At 36.0% G+C, this 19,343-nt stretch overlaps 1 protein-coding gene across 7 annotated transcripts in view; it reads left to right on the top strand.

Annotated features, from left to right (window-relative positions):
• HLTF (helicase like transcription factor) overlaps positions 1-17,746 on the top strand; it is a 35,089-nt gene extending 17,343 nt beyond the window's left edge. For 6 of the 7 annotated variants that reach the window (XM_072618254.1, XM_072618253.1, XM_072618251.1 and 3 more), the window contains 11 exons: positions 1,914-2,057; positions 2,607-2,745; positions 3,308-3,443; positions 4,779-4,958; positions 6,426-6,550; positions 7,270-7,448; positions 10,115-10,240; positions 10,691-10,803; positions 11,066-11,246; positions 14,513-14,593; positions 15,417-17,746. In XM_072618254.1, coding sequence (XP_072474355.1) covers positions 1,914-2,057; positions 2,607-2,745; positions 3,308-3,443; positions 4,779-4,958; positions 6,426-6,550; positions 7,270-7,448; positions 10,115-10,240; positions 10,691-10,803; positions 11,066-11,246; positions 14,513-14,593; positions 15,417-15,569 — 1,557 coding nt within the window. In that variant the 3' untranslated portion in view covers positions 15,570-17,746. The remainder of the gene's footprint in view (positions 1-1,913; positions 2,058-2,606; positions 2,746-3,307; positions 3,444-4,778; positions 4,959-6,425; positions 6,551-7,269; positions 7,449-10,114; positions 10,241-10,690; positions 10,804-11,065; positions 11,247-14,512; positions 14,594-15,416) is intronic. The other variant, XR_011969038.1, reaches the window with a different exon arrangement.
• The last annotated feature ends 1,597 nt before the right edge of the window (positions 17,747-19,343 follow it).

Here is a 19,343-nt window from a genome sequence, read left to right as displayed (position 1 = left end):
TGCCTAGCACATATGAAGTGTTATACAAAGCTAACTCTTATTGCCATCATTATAGTGAAACTAAGGAGAGTGAGGATTGAGAAAAGGTCTTTGGATTTTCTGGTCTATGGACAAGAAAACATTGTTAGTAGAGTATAGGACAGAAAGAAGCCAAGTTAGAGGCAATTAAGGATCGGCAGTGATGTTTTTAAACCTTAATAATTTTTTCCCTTTTTTTAATTTTTTGAGAAATGTTCAGTTAAGATTGATACTTTGCATGATGTTCTGAGGTAGAGCTTTTTAAATAACTGAGGCTATCCTGGTATAGGCACTAATTTATTCTTCATTTCCCTTGTGTTTCCTCTGCTTATAGCTTCTTAAACTTTAGTAGTCTGTTAAAATGTTGCTGAATTTTGTCTTTGACTTTTTTAAACATTTACTGTCTTTTGTACTTCAGTGTATTTTTTTTTGTTGCTGGTGAAGCATTTGGTGTTAAGTGACTTGGCTCAGGGTCACACAGCTAGTGTCTGAAACCAGATTTGAACTCAAGTCCTCCAAGCTCCAAGACTGGTGCTCTATCCACTGTGCCACTTAGCTGCCCCTTCAATGTATTCTTTATCCCTCTTATAAGAAATTGTATGAAAATTTTTACTACTGTTACTTTATTTTATTCCTACCTATTATAGTTAGTAATTAGTAGATAAAAGCCAAAATAATTTCTTTTCTGCATCCCCTTTCGCTCCTGACCTTCACCAAACTTAACTCTTCATATATGCTAGAGGGAGAAAGATGTACTAATGGGAACTGTGGAGTGGTGCTTTAGAAAGGGGTGGTGGAGGTTAGGGAGAGGTTAAGAGTTAGTGGTATGCCTGTACTCTTCTTTTTCTGCAAATCTGCATATGTAGCAGTCTGGTGGTATTGCCTTCTATTAAAGCCCAATACAAGAATGAACTTTTTAAAAAGAATACTGTTGAGAAAAGAGCAGGCTATTTTCTCTTTACTTTTGTAGTTAGGTTAATGAGTTGTTTCTAAAAAGTAGGTGGTGATTTTATTTCTGTTTCATTTGCAAAAAATATTTCTCCAGTGAAAGGTCAAAAGACATGGGCAAACAGTTGTAAGGGGAATTGTAACTATAAGTGACCACATGAAAACATGCTTCATGTTACAGTAATGAGAAATGGAAATTTCAAGTACCTATGAAGTTTTAAACCTCACTACATAGATTGACAGAGGTGACAAATATTGGCAACAGTACATGTTAGAGCATGAGCATACTCTGTGTGCAGTTTTGGTGGAACTGTGAAGGAGTTCAGTCAACTTTATAAAATTTCAGTTTTGAATTTTCCAAGAAAACATTTTCTCCCGAATTCCTCCACTGGTTGTATATGCCAGGGAAGTCAAAGATCGAAACAGAATGCCAGCATATACCAAAATAAGCATAGCTCTGTGAAAGTAGAGACCTAGAAGCAAAGTAGGTGCCCATCTATTAAGGAATAGTTGAAAAAAATTGTAGTACACAAATATAATGAAATATTATTATGTATTAAGAAATGAGGAATTCAGAGAAGAAACAGGAAGATTTGTATAAACTGATTTTGGATGAAATAAGTAGAACTAAGTGAACAATATATACATACTGCAAACATGTATCTGGAAAGATCATCTGGGTAATTTAAAGGCCAGTGAAGGTACTAGAGAGCAGATAAACATAATTCCTTCTTCCCCATGAAGAATGACAGGACTTAATTTTTTAACTTTGTCACAAGAGAGGGAGAGATTTGAAATGACTAATGTTAAAAGATGTTTATAAGATTTTTTAAAAAGATGCATCATTTCTTCACTGTTAATTTTTTTCACATATAATGCTCTTGTATAGTATTAAATTAATAAGATTAGTGTTATACTTACTGATTAAAATTATTTTTTTCTTTTAGGACCAGTTTGGGCAGCATATAAAATCAGACGTGCACTTGAATTTGTATGTTTACTATGGTCCTGATCGCAGCAAAGATCCTGCCTTGCTTTCCAAACAGGATATTGTATTGACTACATATAATATTTTAACTTATGATTATGGAGTAAGTATGCTTGAAATTGTTCTATTTAAGATTAGATTTTCAGTAGTCATTTGTTCTGCTTTTTTATCACACAAGGAAATGTTTATAATGGCAATATAATAAAGAGAATTCGTGTTGGAATAATGAGAAATGGAAATTTCCAGTACTTGTGACAAAGGTGACAGATATTGGCAACAGTATATGTTAGAACATATGCATACTCTGTGTACAGTTTTGGTGGAGCTGTGAAGAAGTATAATAAAGAGAATATCTGGCAGTTTTTTTTTAAGTGGACTTAATACCTTGATAATGCAGTTTCCTAATGCTTCTAGAAAATTGACTTGTCTGCTCATCACAAAGACAGATTTAAAATTTTGTATTTTAAAACGTAGTATCAAAAATGAAATTCTGCCAAGGATTATACTGTTTGGCTTAAAATAGAGTGATTTTGCTATGTGTTCATTTGCGTTTTCAGTATCATATCTTACTGTTTTGTTATAGGTTTTTCTTTTCTGCATTTTTAATGAGTTCATATGAGTAGTTGAGATGAACTGTTTTGATTTATTTCAGAGCAGAAGGGACAGTCCATTACACAAAATAAGGTGGCTGAGAGTAATTCTGGATGAAGGTCATACCATACGGAATCCAAATGCTCAGCAAACAAAAGCTGCATTAGATCTGGAGGCTGAAAGACGATGGGTGCTGACAGGTAATCTGCATTTATTAAAGTTCAGTTGAGACTTTTAAAATGTATTGGAAAATAAGTTAGTGGGCAATTGTAGGCAGTTTCAGACATGTGTAGGAAATGTGGCAGTTGTCCTGAAGCTTCGGCATATGTTCCTAGAAGTTTCATGTAGAGTAATGTGTGCATGCACGTCACAATTCAGAATTAGAGAATCAAAAACAGAAGTTCTCTTACAAGTGCAGGGGCTAATACTTGGCCTTCTGTTGTTGATTTTGAGCCGTTTTGCTGCTGATCAAAAGGTTGAAAAGAGAATAGAAGATAATCAAGTTAAAGTGTTCTGTTGGCTGGTCTAATCGCGGTACTTTTGGTGCAGAACTTTGTTGAACTTGTTGACTAAAATAAGGATTTCATTATTAGTGCCTGCTCTGTTCTACAGTGATAATTTAAAAATTGGGAGATGCCCAAAGTGTAGGAATTATAGTGGTTCTCTTTGAGGCTCTATAGATAGATGCCCATGAAGTTACTGCAGTGGCTTTAAAATGTGTTTTAAGTTCCAGTTTACAGAAACAGTTCTAATTTTTTTTAGGTACTCCAATACAGAATTCATTGAAGGACTTGTGGTCCCTGCTTTCCTTTTTGAAACTGAAACCATTTACTGATAGAGAATGGTGGCACCGAACAATTCAGCGTCCTGTCACGATGGGAGACGAGGGGGGACTTCGGTATGCTGTGTCTTTATGATTATTGAACCATTGGCTGACAGTCTTTCTTTGGTGATGTTTGACTATGCCTTCTCTTACCCGCCCCCGGCCTTCCCCCCTCCATCACTAACCATCTGTGTTTTGGGGGCATTTAGTTTGTTGACAGACTTGTATTCCCTGTTTCATTTGCAACCTCTGCATAATGACTTAGTGTGTTAATAGAGCTAAGGGATTTGTGTGATTGTCACACCACCCCAAATGCCATCTGAAGCCATTTGATTGATTGCCTGCTTCCAGGATGGGGTCTTCTGGCACATCGTCCTATGCATTCCTGCACTGAAACATTCACCTTTACATGTGCAGTCATTTGTATGCGTGGAAGAGGAGTTTGGATCCATGGGATCATAGAGAGCTGAAAGGGAGTAGGGGGGCCGGGCTGTCTGTTCAGCTCCTTCGTTTTACAAAGAAGCACACTGGCCTGGACAAGTTAAATGACTTGCCTAAGACTAGTTCTTTGTGGATTCAGAGAGCAGAACTGGGTGGAAGTTGAAGAGGCAGATTTAGGGGTAATTTAAGGAGAGAGTTTGTAGTAATTATAACTACCTTTGACTGGTAGAGAAGTTCCAGTCACTGAAGGGTTTTAAGCAGAGACTAGGTGACTACTTGAAGAGAGGAAAAGAAAGGACACAACAGGAAGAAAGGATAAGGAAAAAGAATATGGTAAACAAAAAAAGAAAACAATACAGATGAAAGAATAGAGCCGATTTATTGTCATTAGACATTTTGTTGACTAGACAGAGTATGTGGATTAGGTATCATCTCTGCTCACAAGAGTTCATGGTGTAGTTTTGGGGATAAAATATACGTATATGTGCACATAGCAATACAAACCGTATGTGTCAAATAAGTGGTATAAATAGTAACTTACATGATTTTAGAGGTGCATATCAAATAGAATACAAGAGGGCATTCTTGTATAAGTAATCAAGTTACTTAACAAAAATAAGAGTTGTACATGTAGCATGGTACACATGTGATAGGTAGGCAATGAGAACAGGAGAGAAAAAAACAATAAAATAGAATTTAAGAAGAAAGAAGTAATAGAAAAATAGGAAAGGAGTTGAGAAAGAAAAACACCTAAATGATCAAGCCTAGAGAATAAGTTATGTAAAAATTCAGCAGATATCTATGTTTGTAAGCGCTTAAGTGATTTTTAAGTTGGTTAAACCTTCAAATAGAAATAAACTAAAAGTGTATAAATTTCCACTAAACTACAGGGTTTATTTTTGTTTGGATTATCAGGTTGTATATCTGAAAGCAGTGAGTTGTACATGCAATTCTTTTTATCTTTCCTAGGCGTTTACAGTCCCTAATTAAAAATGTTACCCTTAGAAGGACAAAAACAAGTAAAATTAAAGGCAAACCTGTTTTGGAGTTACCAGAGCGTAAAGTATTTATTCAGCACGTTACACTTACTGACGAAGAGAGACAGATCTACCAGTCTGTGAAGAATGAAGGCAGGGCAGCAATTGGCAGGTATGGAGAAAGAAAACCATATTTAAAGAGCACTAACTTTTTTTTATTCAAGGTTTCTATAAAATCTGCTATAAAATCCTATTAAAGGACTAAAATGATGACAGTGATTTTCATTTTTATAACTGAAATATACTATGAACCAAAGCATCTAGTAGTTAGGTCATATAGTAGTTAGAATTCTAAATGGAGTCAGGAAGACCCGAGTTCAAATACAGCCTCAGGTATTTACTGTGTAGCACTGTGGGCAAGTCACTTTTAATCTCTGATTATCTCACTTTCCTCACCTGTAAAATGCCGATAATAACCGAACTCCCTGGTTGTGGGGATATAATGAGACAATGGTACAGTGCTCAGCACAGGGCCTGGCACATAGTAGGTACTTATTTTTTTCCTGCCCTGATCTTGTTTGAATATTTCTGTTCAACATTGTGGTTGGGATAATGACCAGACCTGTGATTTCAGGGATGTAGAAAGCTCTTTGGGAGGTACTTTGTACCTTTGCTTCTCTGCACCGAAGGCTCATCCCATGGTCAGTATGTGTCATTAGTGGGACTTGAACTCACGATTTTCCCATTTATAGAGAATATCTTCTATACACTCTATAGTAGAGCAGCTTCTCATCTCACTTAGAGATCATTCTAATCACTAGAAGTCTTTTCTGACCTCAAGCCTAAATTGATTTCCTTGCAGATTCCATCTGACAAAGCATCATGAATTGTAAAGGCTTGAGTCCTGACAGGTCAGAGCTGACCTGGCTGAGGGGCAGGGCAGGTGATCCCTCTCTCCTTGGCAGTGCTTAGCTCATGAGGACAGAAGCACCCCCTGAGAATGGGGAATGCTTTTGGGGCTTGAGAAAGATGGCAAGATCTCCAGGGGGCAAGGAGGAGGGCTGGTAAACTGAGTAACAGGCAAGGATTAGGAGGTGCGTGCCAAGTGAGATGATGAGGCTGGTGCTTCAGAAATCTCTGAGATTGCTCCAAAACGAACTGGGGTATGCTATGACATGGAAAGGTGAATGAATAATACTTAGAGTGATAAAAGGAAGAACGTGGAAGGTAGAAAAGATATCTGAGTGAAATGAGTTCTGAAAGTTCTAGATCTTCTATGAAGTAAGCCTAGTGGAAAGAGTGGGCTGCAGGATCTGGGTGTTGGTTCTAACTCTGCTGCTGATTAACCACAGGGCTTCAGGCATGTCACTACCTCTCGAGGCACATTTTGTTCTCATTTATGAAAGTAAGATTGAGGTCTCTTTGAGTTCTAAATTTGTGTTTATGAGCATAAGTGATAATGAGGCCAAAGTGGCAATAAGTCATTGAGGCATAGTAGAGTGGGAGGATTTTTCATGGTTGAGGAAGTGTGAATGTGTGTGTGTGTGTGCGCGTGTAAAGCACACACACATTTAGGTTCTATATGCAGAGTTTGTATGTGATTTAAACTGTTGTGTTTTGACTTTCTGATAATCTTTAGGTATTTTAATGAAGGCACTGTGCTTGCACACTATGCAGATGTCTTGGGCCTTTTGCTCAGATTGAGACAATTATGTTGTCATCCTCATCTCTTCACAAATACAGCATCTTCCAGTGGTCCCTCAGGTTAGTAAATTTAATTGGGTTTACATTATTTGTAGTTTACCAGAAATACATTGTTCAGAATCAGAATTCTTGAAGTGACCATTTCATTTGCCTTATGAAATACAGGTTTTGATGATCATATTTTGTTTAATTTTTCTTGAATGCACAGTAGACCTGAGGATATAATTTGAATATGGTAACATGTTGGAACTAAGTAATATATTTGAAAATTTTTTGCAGAGCCATATTATAGATCTAGTGTTACTAATGAGTTTTTTCTGTTATTGTTCAAAAGAATCTTCTAACGGTTCAGTATCTGGCAGGGTCATAAGTTTGAAGGAACACTCACTGACTTAGGACTCAGGCCCTGGTTTCAAATATTTATCACCTGCAGCTTGTAGTGACCATGCGAAAGTCATTTGACCTTACTGGGTCTCAATTTCTCCACCTAAAACGAGGGGATTACACTAGATGATTCCTGTGATCCCTTCTTGCTCTAATACATGGGACTTGCCTTATTCTGAATTTTGCTGTGGATTATGCACAGTGAGGTTCTTCTGTGCAGTGTTTTATTTGTGTATTACCTAGTTTTGGGAGTAGTGTTCAGTGTTAGATTTTCTAATTTAAATAGTAGACCCAATCTGTGATGTAGAATAAAGCATGCACTATTCCTGTGAGTTGTTTTTCAGTCATAAGCGTAACTGTGTATTTAATTTGCTTTCTGGACCCAACCGTGATAGGAGATGATACACCTGAAGAGCTACGAAAGAAGTTGATTAGCAAGATGAAGTTAATTCTGAGCTCTGGCTCAGATGAAGAGTGTGCAATTTGCTTGGATTCGCTAAATATTCCTGTGATAACACACTGTGCACATGTATTCTGTAAACCATGCATTTGTCAAGTAATTCAGAATGAGCAGGTTAGTTTTTGCTTCTTTCATACTGAATTAATCAGATGATAACTTGTCAAAATTTTATGTAAATCTTTTTTCCTAGAGAATGAAACTATGTAATTTGATTATGAATCATTCATACTTTACTGTTATAACAAAGTTGTACAGAATATTAGAGTTGGGGCATTAAATGTTTTGATAGTCTCTGTTCTCATGGAGCTTATATTTGGCAGGGAAAAGAAAATAAATGTTTAAAGAGGTGAAAAACGGTGCTACGTGAGGTTCAAGAGAATGGTGGGCTGAAGATGACTAGGGAATCCTTTATGCAGACCTGACACTTGACGTAGGCTTTAAAAGACTGCACAGGAGTTCAGCAGATGAGGGACCTGAAGAAAAGGTGTGGAGATAGGAAAGGGCAGATTTATATTAAGAAATAGAGTGTATTTTTATACCACCCTCCCCCCCCAAGAGCCATCCTATGTAACAAATTGTATTTGTTATGACTGAAACAGGGAAAAAATCAGCGTCTCTAATGAATACATCAAAGTCTGAAATATGCACATTGTTGGATAAACTATTTGTGGTTCACCTCTGCCACTAAAGGGATTCAGAGTGTCTTCTCATATCTCAAGTTTTGTACCAGTGCTTGTTCTTTAGAATTTTACAACATTCACTTTTGTCTTTTTTATTTTGATCGTTGGTGGTTTTGTCTGTTTATGTTGTTTTAGTCATTGTGCATATGTATTCTCTATACCAGGTGATGTACATTTTTTAGTGATTCTCTGTATTCGTCTTTCTAGAACGACTGGACCAATTCACAAAGTACATTAATATGCTTGTTTTCCTACGGCCCCTCCAACATTCTCTGTTTTTTATCATTCTCTATTTTTTTGGTCAACTTTGTTCATCATTTCTTACAACACAGTCATATTGCATTGTATTCAGTTTGCCTAGCCATTTTCCAGTCAATGAGTATCTAATTTGTTTCTAATTGTTTTGCAGCAACCTCTTAGATGGTTTCCTGGCTTCAAGTTCTCTCCTTTTATCTAGTTCAGATACAGATACCTATCATGTTGCCAAAATGATGTTCCTAAGGAGCAGGAATGACCTTCCCTGGAAGGTCCAAAGTGAATCTCTTCACAATCTGGTTTAAGCTGCCTTCCTTTCCAGTTTTATTGTATATTACCAGACCTCATTTCCACCCCCCTTTTCATGATGTAGCCAAACCTGCCTTCTGTAAACTTCTTCTGCAGGCTCAGCCTTTGCATTCATAGCTTGTCCTTCATACCTGCAGTGTGCCCTCCCTTCTCGTTTACCTGTTAGAATCCCTAGTTCCATTCAAAGCTTAGCTTGAGGACCACCTTAGATGTGTTGCTTCCTGACACCCCTTCCCCCATATCCTTTGGTTTTTGTATAGATGTATTATTTGCATGCATGTTGTTTCTTTAAATGGAAACAAGCTCCTTGTGGACAAGGATGAGTTCCTTTGAAGTCCCAGCACCTTGTACTTAGCTGGCATCTAATACAGATTTGTGTAATCCAAGTAGAACTTCGTCACAAGTTCAGGTCTGGTATTCACAATAGTTGACATTTATGTAGAGCTTTTTTTTTGCCAAAGCATTGTTTATAATCATCATTTGATCTTCAAAAACAGTGCTGGGGTAGGCACTATAAATATTACTTGTATTTTAGCTGAAGTAACTTGAGGTTTAGTTTAATGCCTTGCTCATGATCATCTAGTTAGTAATGCAAGAAGTTGGAATTTGAATACTGTTCTCTCGGGACCCCAAAGTCTGCTTTACACAGTTACATGGGAAAGGTGACAGTAGAAGCCAGGGAGGGGTTGGATCATTTTGAAGAGATGAAGCCTGAGAATGTTGCATCTCTGAGGTTAGCAGGAGAAAGGATCCAGAAGGAAGGGTTCGTGTCAAAAACAACAATACGGTCAAGGACTGTTGAGAAGACCAAGCAGAGAACCCTGGACTTGACTCAGTGAGGGGAAGGGAAATCAGATTGCAGAGTAAGAAAGAAGAACAAAAATGCAAACATTTAAAAAAAATTCTGATCTGATCACTTAACCAACGTTTCTACTTTTCTCTATTCAGTATTCTGTTCTAAAAGTAAAAGTGTCTTAGTGGAAAAATGATGGTTAGTAGTATCCATACATCCAGATTATTTTGCTAAAAATGTTCAGTGTAAGATATTTGAAATAAGTTGTTCTTTTATTGGGGTTGTGGATACAAGCATTTGTTCCACCAGCTTTAATCTTGTTTAAAATAAAATTTTGTTAGTTCCTAGGTCGGTCTTAGTAATTAGACAAACAGCACTTTGATTTGAATGAAAACTTTGTAAGATTTAATGGATCTCAACCAATTTTTTCACTTGAAAAGAAAAAATTGTTTTGACTGAGTAGCTATAATAAACATGTACCTTTCAAAACTATAATTATTTTTTCTAAATTGAGTCTTTGAATTCTGGACTTAGCCTGTGAAATCTATCTGCTCCATATTTACTACTTCAAGATCTTATACCCTATGTCTAAACTAATATCATACTTTATCTTCATATTAATGCTGAATGTTCACTTCTCAGAGAAATAGCTTTGAGGGCCTAACCAAAAAGGGGAGAAAGGATGGTATTAAAATACGTTTATCTTTTAGGAATGTTCAGAGTTTTAATGTCTTGTTTTACAGCCAAATGCCAAGTGCCCTTTATGCAGAAATGACTTACGAGCAGAAAACTTGGTAGAATGTCCTCCAGAGGAATTGAATTGTAGTGCTGAGAAAAGGACTGATCTGGAATGGATGTCCAGTTCAAAGGTAATTTTCAGAGACTTTGATACATGTATTATATATACAAAAAAGTTTGTATTTGATTCATTTGCACTTGAACTAGGAGTTTAGTACAGTTTCATCCTGTCATTTGCATGCTTCTAATAGGTAGTAAAGGGTGTGTATGAGTTTTTATTGTTTTTTGGTGGAGAAAGACAGGTTTCAATATTAGTTTCTAAGAAATAAAACAGTGAAAAAAGGACAATTGATATGTAATTCTTTTTTTTATACTTACTCATGCTTTTTTATTTAAAGAGAAAGTATGCTACTAGTGAAATATTAGACATTTGAAGAGTTTTTGAAATTAGAATGAAAACCAAAGATCTTTGCTTCCCATTTGTAACTAAAGCACTTAATTTTCAAGAGTAATTTTAATAGCATAATTTTTACCAGTTCAAAGTGGAATTTGATGGGTTACATACAATTTTGTTTTTTCAGATCAATGCTCTAATGCATGCTTTGATTGACTTAAGAAAGAAGAACCCCCAAATCAAAAGTTTAGTTGTTTCTCAATTCACAACCTTCCTGTCTTTATTAGAAACACCACTTAAGTAAGTTGAACAGTGTTTATCACTTTGAGTAAAAAGATTTTAAGTATTTTGCTGTATGAAATTTGTATCAGAAAGATAGTATTAACTTATGTACCCATTTTACAATTTTTTTTCCATTTAACTTTTATACAAGTTATAATTAGGAACTTTTTGTAACAACATAATATATTTTAAATCCTGAACTTACTAGAAAAGCTATGAGCACAAATAATTATTTGACTGTTGTTAAATCTAGTAAACCTTTTTCCTGTTTTTGTTTAAGAGCATCTGGGTTTGTATTTACTCGTTTGGATGGCTCCATGGCCCAGAAGAAGAGAGTTGAATCAATTCAGTGTTTCCAGAAAACTGAAGCAGGATCTCCTACAATAATGCTTCTTTCTTTAAAAGCTGGGGGAGTTGGTTTGAATCTCTGTGCAGCCTCTCGAGTATTTTTAATGGATCCCGTAAGTAAGCTTAGAGATCTACATGACAGGGACATTTCTTAAACAAAACTAGAGGAAAAACCAACTTTTTTTTTTGAGAAGGTAATAATCCTGCCTTTCATTTGTAGGATGACTCTCTTCACTTACTTTAGTTTGTCTAATTGCAAAATGGGATATTTGAACTCACGACTCCAAAACTAGTGCCCCTTCCACAGCAATAATGAGAGTAGCTGACATTCATGTAACACTCGAACACTTTACACAGTATATTATACAGATTTTCTCAATTGAGTTTTATGATAAACCCATGCAATAAATATTACTTATTGTCCCTCTGGCAAATCAGGAAACTGGCTGAGAATGGTAAGTGACTTGTTCCAAGTTGCACAGGCTGGCAGCCAGTGTCTGAGGCAAGGTTTACATCCAGCATTGTTAGTCCTTAGCATGGAGCATGATCCCCTATACCTGCTGCCTCACTGAGATCCATTCTGTCTTTTGAGAGCTAGAACTCCCTCACCACAGTACCTTCTTCTTCCTCTTAATCTCATTTTCATTCTCACTTCTGGTTTTTCAACCATATTTCATTCTCCTGATCCCTTAGCTTCTCTAGTATTTTAAATGGCAACAGTAGGAAGTCTTGTAGGTTTAGAGGTCATGACAGGGATGTTAAAAATAATAACATGGCCACCTCCTGTTAAAGGCTGCTAAAGTAACCCACCCACCTTGACCATGTATTTGTAGACGCCATTGTAGCTGCTCAACCCTGAGTCAACAATCCTTCACTTTCCCTGGCTCTTGTGTATTAAGCAGTGCCAGAGAAAAACCACAATGACTTTCTGCTCTGGTCTGCTACTATGTATCTATTGTATGTTAATGTAGGTATAAAATAAAATGATGATAGTTTTTTTTAATATGTACACTGAACATATTTTAGTTTTTAATGCAGAAACTTTCAGTACTGTCCATATGACTGTTGGTTATCACTCTTGTTGAGATACAGAAGTTGTAAGAAGTTGGACTTAAATATTTTTTGATCCTATGATATGCTGCTGGAAATGAATATTTTTTTTTAAAAAAACTGGCTCATTTACCTTTATTTTGTTTTTGTGAAAATCATCAGTACATAGTTTATTTTATCTGGTAGAATTTAATTTGGCACATATTTTAGTGGAAAATAGAGCAATGATCAGAATTACAAAATTATGTAAGGAAAACCATGTTTGGCGATTAATTATTTTTTTAAAAAGTCACAAAGGTTTTCATTTATTAATTGTCTAGCCTTCTAAAATACGCTGCTCATCTTTAAAACTCTTTTTGAATTCTCAATAAATGCTGGGTTGAAACAAGTAATCTGATGGTTTGCTGAGAAATATGCAGTAATAGGAAGTTAAATATGTTAGAAACCCGTCAGATAAAAATGAGACATCAGTTTTGTAATATGTCTAGACACAGGTGGCAAGAACTTGACAAGACAACCAGGACCAAAATTAAAATACAATTGGCAAATTTTAACAAAATAAATAAAAATACAGTACAGCATGGATAATGTTAATTTTTGATTTTCTGAGCCAGTATGTAGCATTCAAGGATCCCTTTCTTTTTGAGTTTGACACCACTGAGCTGGAAAACTGGTTCAAAGAGAAACCAGTTTCAGCCTGTCTAGGTTTATCTGACTCAGATATAAAGTAACAAATCTAACATGTAGCCATAGGATTTTTATATTTCTAGACAAAAAAAAAAAAACCAAAATCCAACTTATCTCTATATTGACTTTACAATTCATCCAAAGAGGAATAAGGGAATAGTCATAGAAAAAGCTAAACAATCTTCTCCTTTCAGAAGCCTGCCCAGATAGGCATGTTTTTGAATTCTGTTTCTATTCTAAAGGGAACTCTCCAACTAAATTGTAGCAGTAAAAGCAGAAGTAAACAAGAAAAGAGGTGTCCAGAAACTAAATGTAGACCAGGAAACATTACTGAACCCCTACCTCCAAATATTTGGTACTACTTAATGAGGCATAGCTTTTTAAAAGAATATAATACTGCTTTTCCTGATTACTGCTTATGATCAGCCACAGTTGTAAAATTGCACTGTAACTTGACTCTAACATAGTGATGTCATTTTGGTCCTCTTTGAGAAGGAAGAACAACATTCATACCCTTAGAAATATTATAAATATGTGTTTGTGTAAATACGTGTACATACTTCTCATGCCATATGTAAAAATAGACAAAACCACTTTGCAGATTAATGGATATAAAAGGTCAATTGTAAGAGAATTCCAACAGTGAATAGAACAGTTACACAGACATCAGGTAATAACCTAAGAAATGCCATGTTGGCTCAGCCCTGCTTTCCATCCAGTCCTTTTTCTGGTAAGGGCACCTTGTGATGTTTTGTGAAAGGGTGTGCTCTCAGCTTCGAGGAGTCATCAGGGAGAAGTCCCCAAATGTACCTAGTATCTAGTAATCTTATCTCTAAAGCCCTGAGCATATTGATATTATCAGACGTGATCATATACTCTTTGGAGAGCTGACCTACTGTTAGGGGAAGAGCAGTGGGACCTGGAGTCATTCAGTTGCGTGTTCCACCTATGTCTCTGACATGGATTGTGTGATCCACCACTGGCATGTTCCCTAACCTAAGATAAGCAGTTTCCTAGTCTGTCATCTAGACTAGGGGAATAGAAACAGACCACTAATGTGTACAAGAAGATCCCTACAGACCCCAATATTAACTTTTTGTTTTCAGGGTATCTTTATTTTTAAACTATTTCCCAATTACATTTTTAATTTAGTTTAGCATGCACTTGGGTCTTGCAGACTGTTTGACACCTCTGATCTATATCATGTTTCTTTATTAAACTGTTCCATCTATGAAAACTGGAACTTTAAAATTCCTCTCACCCCATGTCTTTATCTTTAACTTCCCCCATTTCTTTACTCCTATTGACCTTTATATTAATTGTAGTCACTTAATTCATCAGATTGTTGGGGAACAAATTATAATAGGTGTAAAAGTGCTTTGCAGACCTTTAAAATGTCAGTTAACAATTCAGTGCATATAACAGTAGCACATTAATTTTATCTTGATGCACTGGATGAATTTTTGTAGCATATGAGACAACAGTACAAAAGGAGTTGGACACTGCAGGGGTTAATGTGTGCTAGAGGCATGAGGCAGGTTTCACAGAAGGGCTGGAGTTTGAACTTGACCTAGAAAAATGGGTAGGAAAAGAAAAGTAGATTGACAGCAATCAGAACAGATTATTAAAAACATCTTTACAGGCCTGGAATCCTGCTGCCGAAGATCAGTGCTTTGACAGATGTCACAGACTTGGCCAGAAGCAGGAAGTGGTCATCACGAAGGTCTGTTTATCTACCGTTTATTATTTCCTTAGTCTTTAAAAACATCATACATACTGTTTTCAGAAAATCATAATGCCCTTTGTTTAGTGTAGTACCCTGAATTGGGGCTCTTGGAGAATTTGCTCTATTGAATATGAAATTGTTTTTTTATCAGACATATCTTAGTTGCAGTTTGCTTAAGGCCAAGTACTTAATTGATAAGTAAGAGAGTCATATTGAGGAGTAGTATAAAGAGTTAATTTTCAACTTCATAATTATGATGCCATAAATAGAAAAAGAGGGAGGAGTATGCTAATTCCAATTTCTCCAATTGCTGTGAGAGTTCCATATGGTCATAGGATCATAGATCTAAAGCTAGAAGGAAACTTTACAGGCCACCCACTCCCTTCTAGTTCCCTCTTGATTCCCTCTCCCCTGTTTTACACCCAAGGAATGAGATCCATGAGTAGAAATGATTTGCTTAAAGCCATACCAGCTAATGGGTCAGAGATGGGATTTACTCATTTTCTGACTCCAGTTAGAGTTTTCCCTATACCATGCTGCTTTCTTTGCCTTTATGATGTGTAGCTTAAAGCTGTGAAATATTTATGAAAAATCACAATAAATTTTCTACAGTAGAAAACGTTACCCCAGTTTTTGAAAAATGATTTCATTGTTTATCAGATTGACTGTAAGCGCTTCAGATTTGGCATATTTGCCTTAGAATAACCCATTTGATGCAACAGTGGAACATTTGATAGAGAATCTGCAATGTCTTGTTTTCATGTTGGTGCGTGTAATAGGTGTGGTTTTAAAAATCCTTGTTTGTTTTTTTTTTTTTAAGTTCATTGTGAAGGACTCTGTGGAAGAAAATATGCTGAAAATACAAAACAGAAAGAGGGAACTTGCTGCAGGAGCCTTTGGAACCAAAAAGCCTAATACTAGTGAGATGAAGCAAGCCAAAATTAATGAAATCAAAACTTTAATTGATTTGTAATTTGTATGATTTTAGGCCAGGTGAGTTTAACTGGTCAAATACAGATTTACAAAATCTTTGGAAGAGATAATTTGGAGGCTGCGATGTGTCTTTCTTATAAAGGTACAGAACATCTTTATTAGTGACAAGATAATAGACATGTTATCTCTTCTGACTCTGAACTTCTTCTTAATGATAGTTCAAATAGCAATAAATACCACTGTGTACAGTGACCTAAAATAATTTTATGGGAGAGAATTACTCCAGTATTGCTTTCATAATACTAGTCCTGAGTATTCTTAAACTGAATCCCACCAGGTACACAGCCTTTTCACTTTTGACAGAATGTTGGGCCTTTTACACTTCTTGAGCAAATAAGTTCTTTTCTATGTTGACCTCTTATGGTTGTTCACCCCAGTCTCCTCTTTGTGCTTTTTTGATGAAATAGATTCCAACAATCTCCCTAAATTTAATTCTTAAGATGGAAATATACACAGAATGTGTGGTGAATTGATTCATTGGTACTTTATTCTGATATAGTCCTTCCTTCCAGAACCAAATTGTATGAGAGGCCAAAGTGTTGGGTCAACAACTCTATGTAGTTAAAGAAAAAAAATTTAGAAACTGTGTTATAGCAGTACATTCCCCTTTATAGTTAAGTAGCACTATATAAAATGTTTAAAATATATCTTGGTACTTAGGTCATACATACAGGGAAAAAATCATTCCACCTTATTTAATTTGACAATTTAAATTATGGAAATGCTAAAAATAGACATTTCTGTAAGTAGATAGTTTTCACTCATGAAGCTTTTTTGAAAAATAACTTTGTAAACTTTTCTAATTCTGAAGTCTGCTTGATGTAAAATTGCAATATGTTTGGGTGGATGTTTGAACTAGATAGATGACCTGACCTTCTAAGGTCCGTTCACCTCTAAGGTTTTGTGATGCAATTACATCTTGGTCCTGACTCCTAATAAGTCTCTTGTGCATGTTCATAACATCAGAATATTTGGAACTTTTAAAGAATTCATTCTCATATGCCCTTAGAAACCTAGTCATCTTTATTACTTTATGTTAATAAGAAAACCATTAATGGTTGTCACAGAATTCCAGATGGTCCTCTGAGTGCTATTTATATATACACACACACACGTATATATATACATATATGTGTATATATATACATATATGTGTGTGTATATATACATATGTGTGTATATGTACATATATGTATATATGTATACATATATATACGTATATATATATACATATATATAAATTCAGTGATCAGGTTTAGATAGTCAGTGTTACTTCCATATGGAAATAGTTTAGAGAATGTACTTTGTGTTTTTGTGTTTTTTTTTTTTCAATAAGATGCATTAATAACTGTGATGAGAAAAGATTCATTTTTGGTACAGATATAAAAGCACCTTAGATTTTACTTATAGTATTTGGTATCACATGACTGAAAAGCAAGGAAGATTACAGGCAGTTTAAAGATGTGGCATGTATGTTTCAAGGTTAGAAATAAATCTTCCCTAAAGTCTAAATTTAGAATTTACTCATGTTAGCTATGCTGGCAGCTAAGCGTGCATTGTCCTGTGTAGTTTCTTTTACCATTGTTAATAGCAATTGATTTGAATCAGATGAAACTAGGAGCTTTGTGGTGTGTTTCCCTGGGTCAGGGAATGGGAGTTGGGGCTATTTCCATAACCTTAAGGAGCAGACTGGGGAAAAGCACTGCTGATCTTTGGCTGTAGAAGCTTTGGGCAGTTAGAAACATAACTCAAAACCTGAATTTTCCTACAGAACAAAATCAAATACACTTGAACATCTCATTCTCCCTCCAAGTTTCTGTAAAGTTAAGGTCTCCTTTGTCTCCTTTCCCAAACATTTACTGAGTTTCTTTTCCCTCATTTCCAATATTTATTTTGGTGAATTCTTTCAGAAGTACAAATAGTTCCTTAATGTATTGTTAAAGAAAATATGCAAATTACTTTGAAATTTGGGGATGGATACTGGAATTTTAACTTAAGTTAGTGCTATGTTATGAGCCAGTTTGAGTTTCTCTGCTACAGAAGAAGCTCACTGTGAACAGTTTTGTTGTAAAAGGTAGATGCAATGCCCCCTCTGCATTTGTAGTCTGGATTGGATTTCTGTGTTACATTTAAAATCAATAAAAATGTTAGAATTAATTCCATTGGCCTCTTCACTCCTGTAACTTCATGATAATTTTTAAAAATGCCAACAACCTTATTAAATCTCACATTCAAGGAGGTGTAAATCATAAACTTCTTCCATTTCTACCAAGATGGAGTAAAAAATATGGAGCAATGAGCCGAGAGTAAGGTCACCTCGTTGGACTGGGATCCATGGAGCCCCTCGCTGAAAGTGGCTCTTGGCCACCTGGACTGAGGGTTACCCAGGGTCCACAGTTGCATGTCCAAGTCACCCAGTTCACTGCTTCATACTTGAGTTTCTTCTTCGTTAAGATAAGGATGGCCTATGTGCCCGTTGCTTAGAACCATGGGAGGATGAAATGAGATGGAAAGGCACAAAGGTTTACCGGGCCTGCTCCTCCCTGTAGCTGTGGGCCCGGCCACCATGTGTCAAGTAAGCACTATCACCCTTGGTGTAGACAACTAACTGGGTGGTAAACAGGGCCAAGGGGTACTGGTAGAAAATGCCTGAATTCTTGTGTATCTTGACTTTCTCTGATGATGAGGGGGTGTCACTGCACTGATATGGTGGGGTTTGTGAACCATTTCATTTCTCCTGATTGTCCAGAATTTAGTTCATGAGGGATTGGGATCTAATTCAAAGCTAAAGGTGAATCACTTAGTTTATGAATAGAAAGGCCAAAGCAAAAGGTAAAGTAGTTATCTGTTTTTTTCCGAATGTGCTTAGATGAAATACATTATGACCTGGTTCTTCGTTTTATGTAGAGCTGATGGGTGAAACCAAAATGAAGTTTGCACTCAAGTCTTCATACTTTAAAGATAAGTTTGTGAATGAAACTGAACGGAATAATGTGGTATTTATGTGAAAGAAATCTTTTTTACAGAATACAGCTAGTTTACCCCTTTGGAACCTCTAGGTCCTCAACTGCAGCCCTTTGACTGAATCCAAACTTAACAGAAAAAATCTTTGAGGCCGCAGGTCCCCCAACCCTGTTTCAGGCTCTTGAGTAATGGGATGGGGAGGGGGCACTTATTTCATATGTCCATGATTTGTCCTAGTCTAAGATGTGTGTTGAATATGAGTGTGATATTGATCACAAAAATGTTTCCATTAGACTGCAAGTTCCTTACAGGCAGACACTGTCTTTACCTTTCTTTGTATCCCCAGTGTTTAACATGGTGTTTGGCACATAGTAGGTACTTAATAGATACTGACAAACCTACTAATAACCAGCCTTAAATGTCAACATGGACACACAGTTTAGGAAGTGGGTTAATTTCTTTATGTCTTTCATGTTGGGGACTAATAATTTTAGCTTAATCAGCATCTCTGTGTCACAACATGTCTTCAGCCTGGCAGCTGATGTTTTATATTCTCAAAACTAATCCTCAAAGCTAATTTGCTAATTCCTCAATATCAGATTTTTCTCCTTAAAGGAAAAGTAACAATTGGTGCTTGATTGCACTTTGAAAGCAAAGAGGTAAATATTTTTGTATGAAAGCGTTATTTGAGTGATTTTGGACATCTCACAAATAGACCTTCTAATTTAAGAGTACTTTATTGGTGTGTGCAAAAGATGTTCTCTAGATCATAGCTCTTAAGATGTTGTTA

This window comes from Notamacropus eugenii, chromosome 6, assembly GCF_028372415.1.
Source record: "Notamacropus eugenii isolate mMacEug1 chromosome 6, mMacEug1.pri_v2, whole genome shotgun sequence".
Taxonomy (NCBI): domain Eukaryota; kingdom Metazoa; phylum Chordata; class Mammalia; order Diprotodontia; family Macropodidae; genus Notamacropus; species Notamacropus eugenii.
The sequence above is the reverse complement of the archived record's forward strand: the minus strand, read 5'-3'. Positions and strand labels throughout refer to the sequence as shown.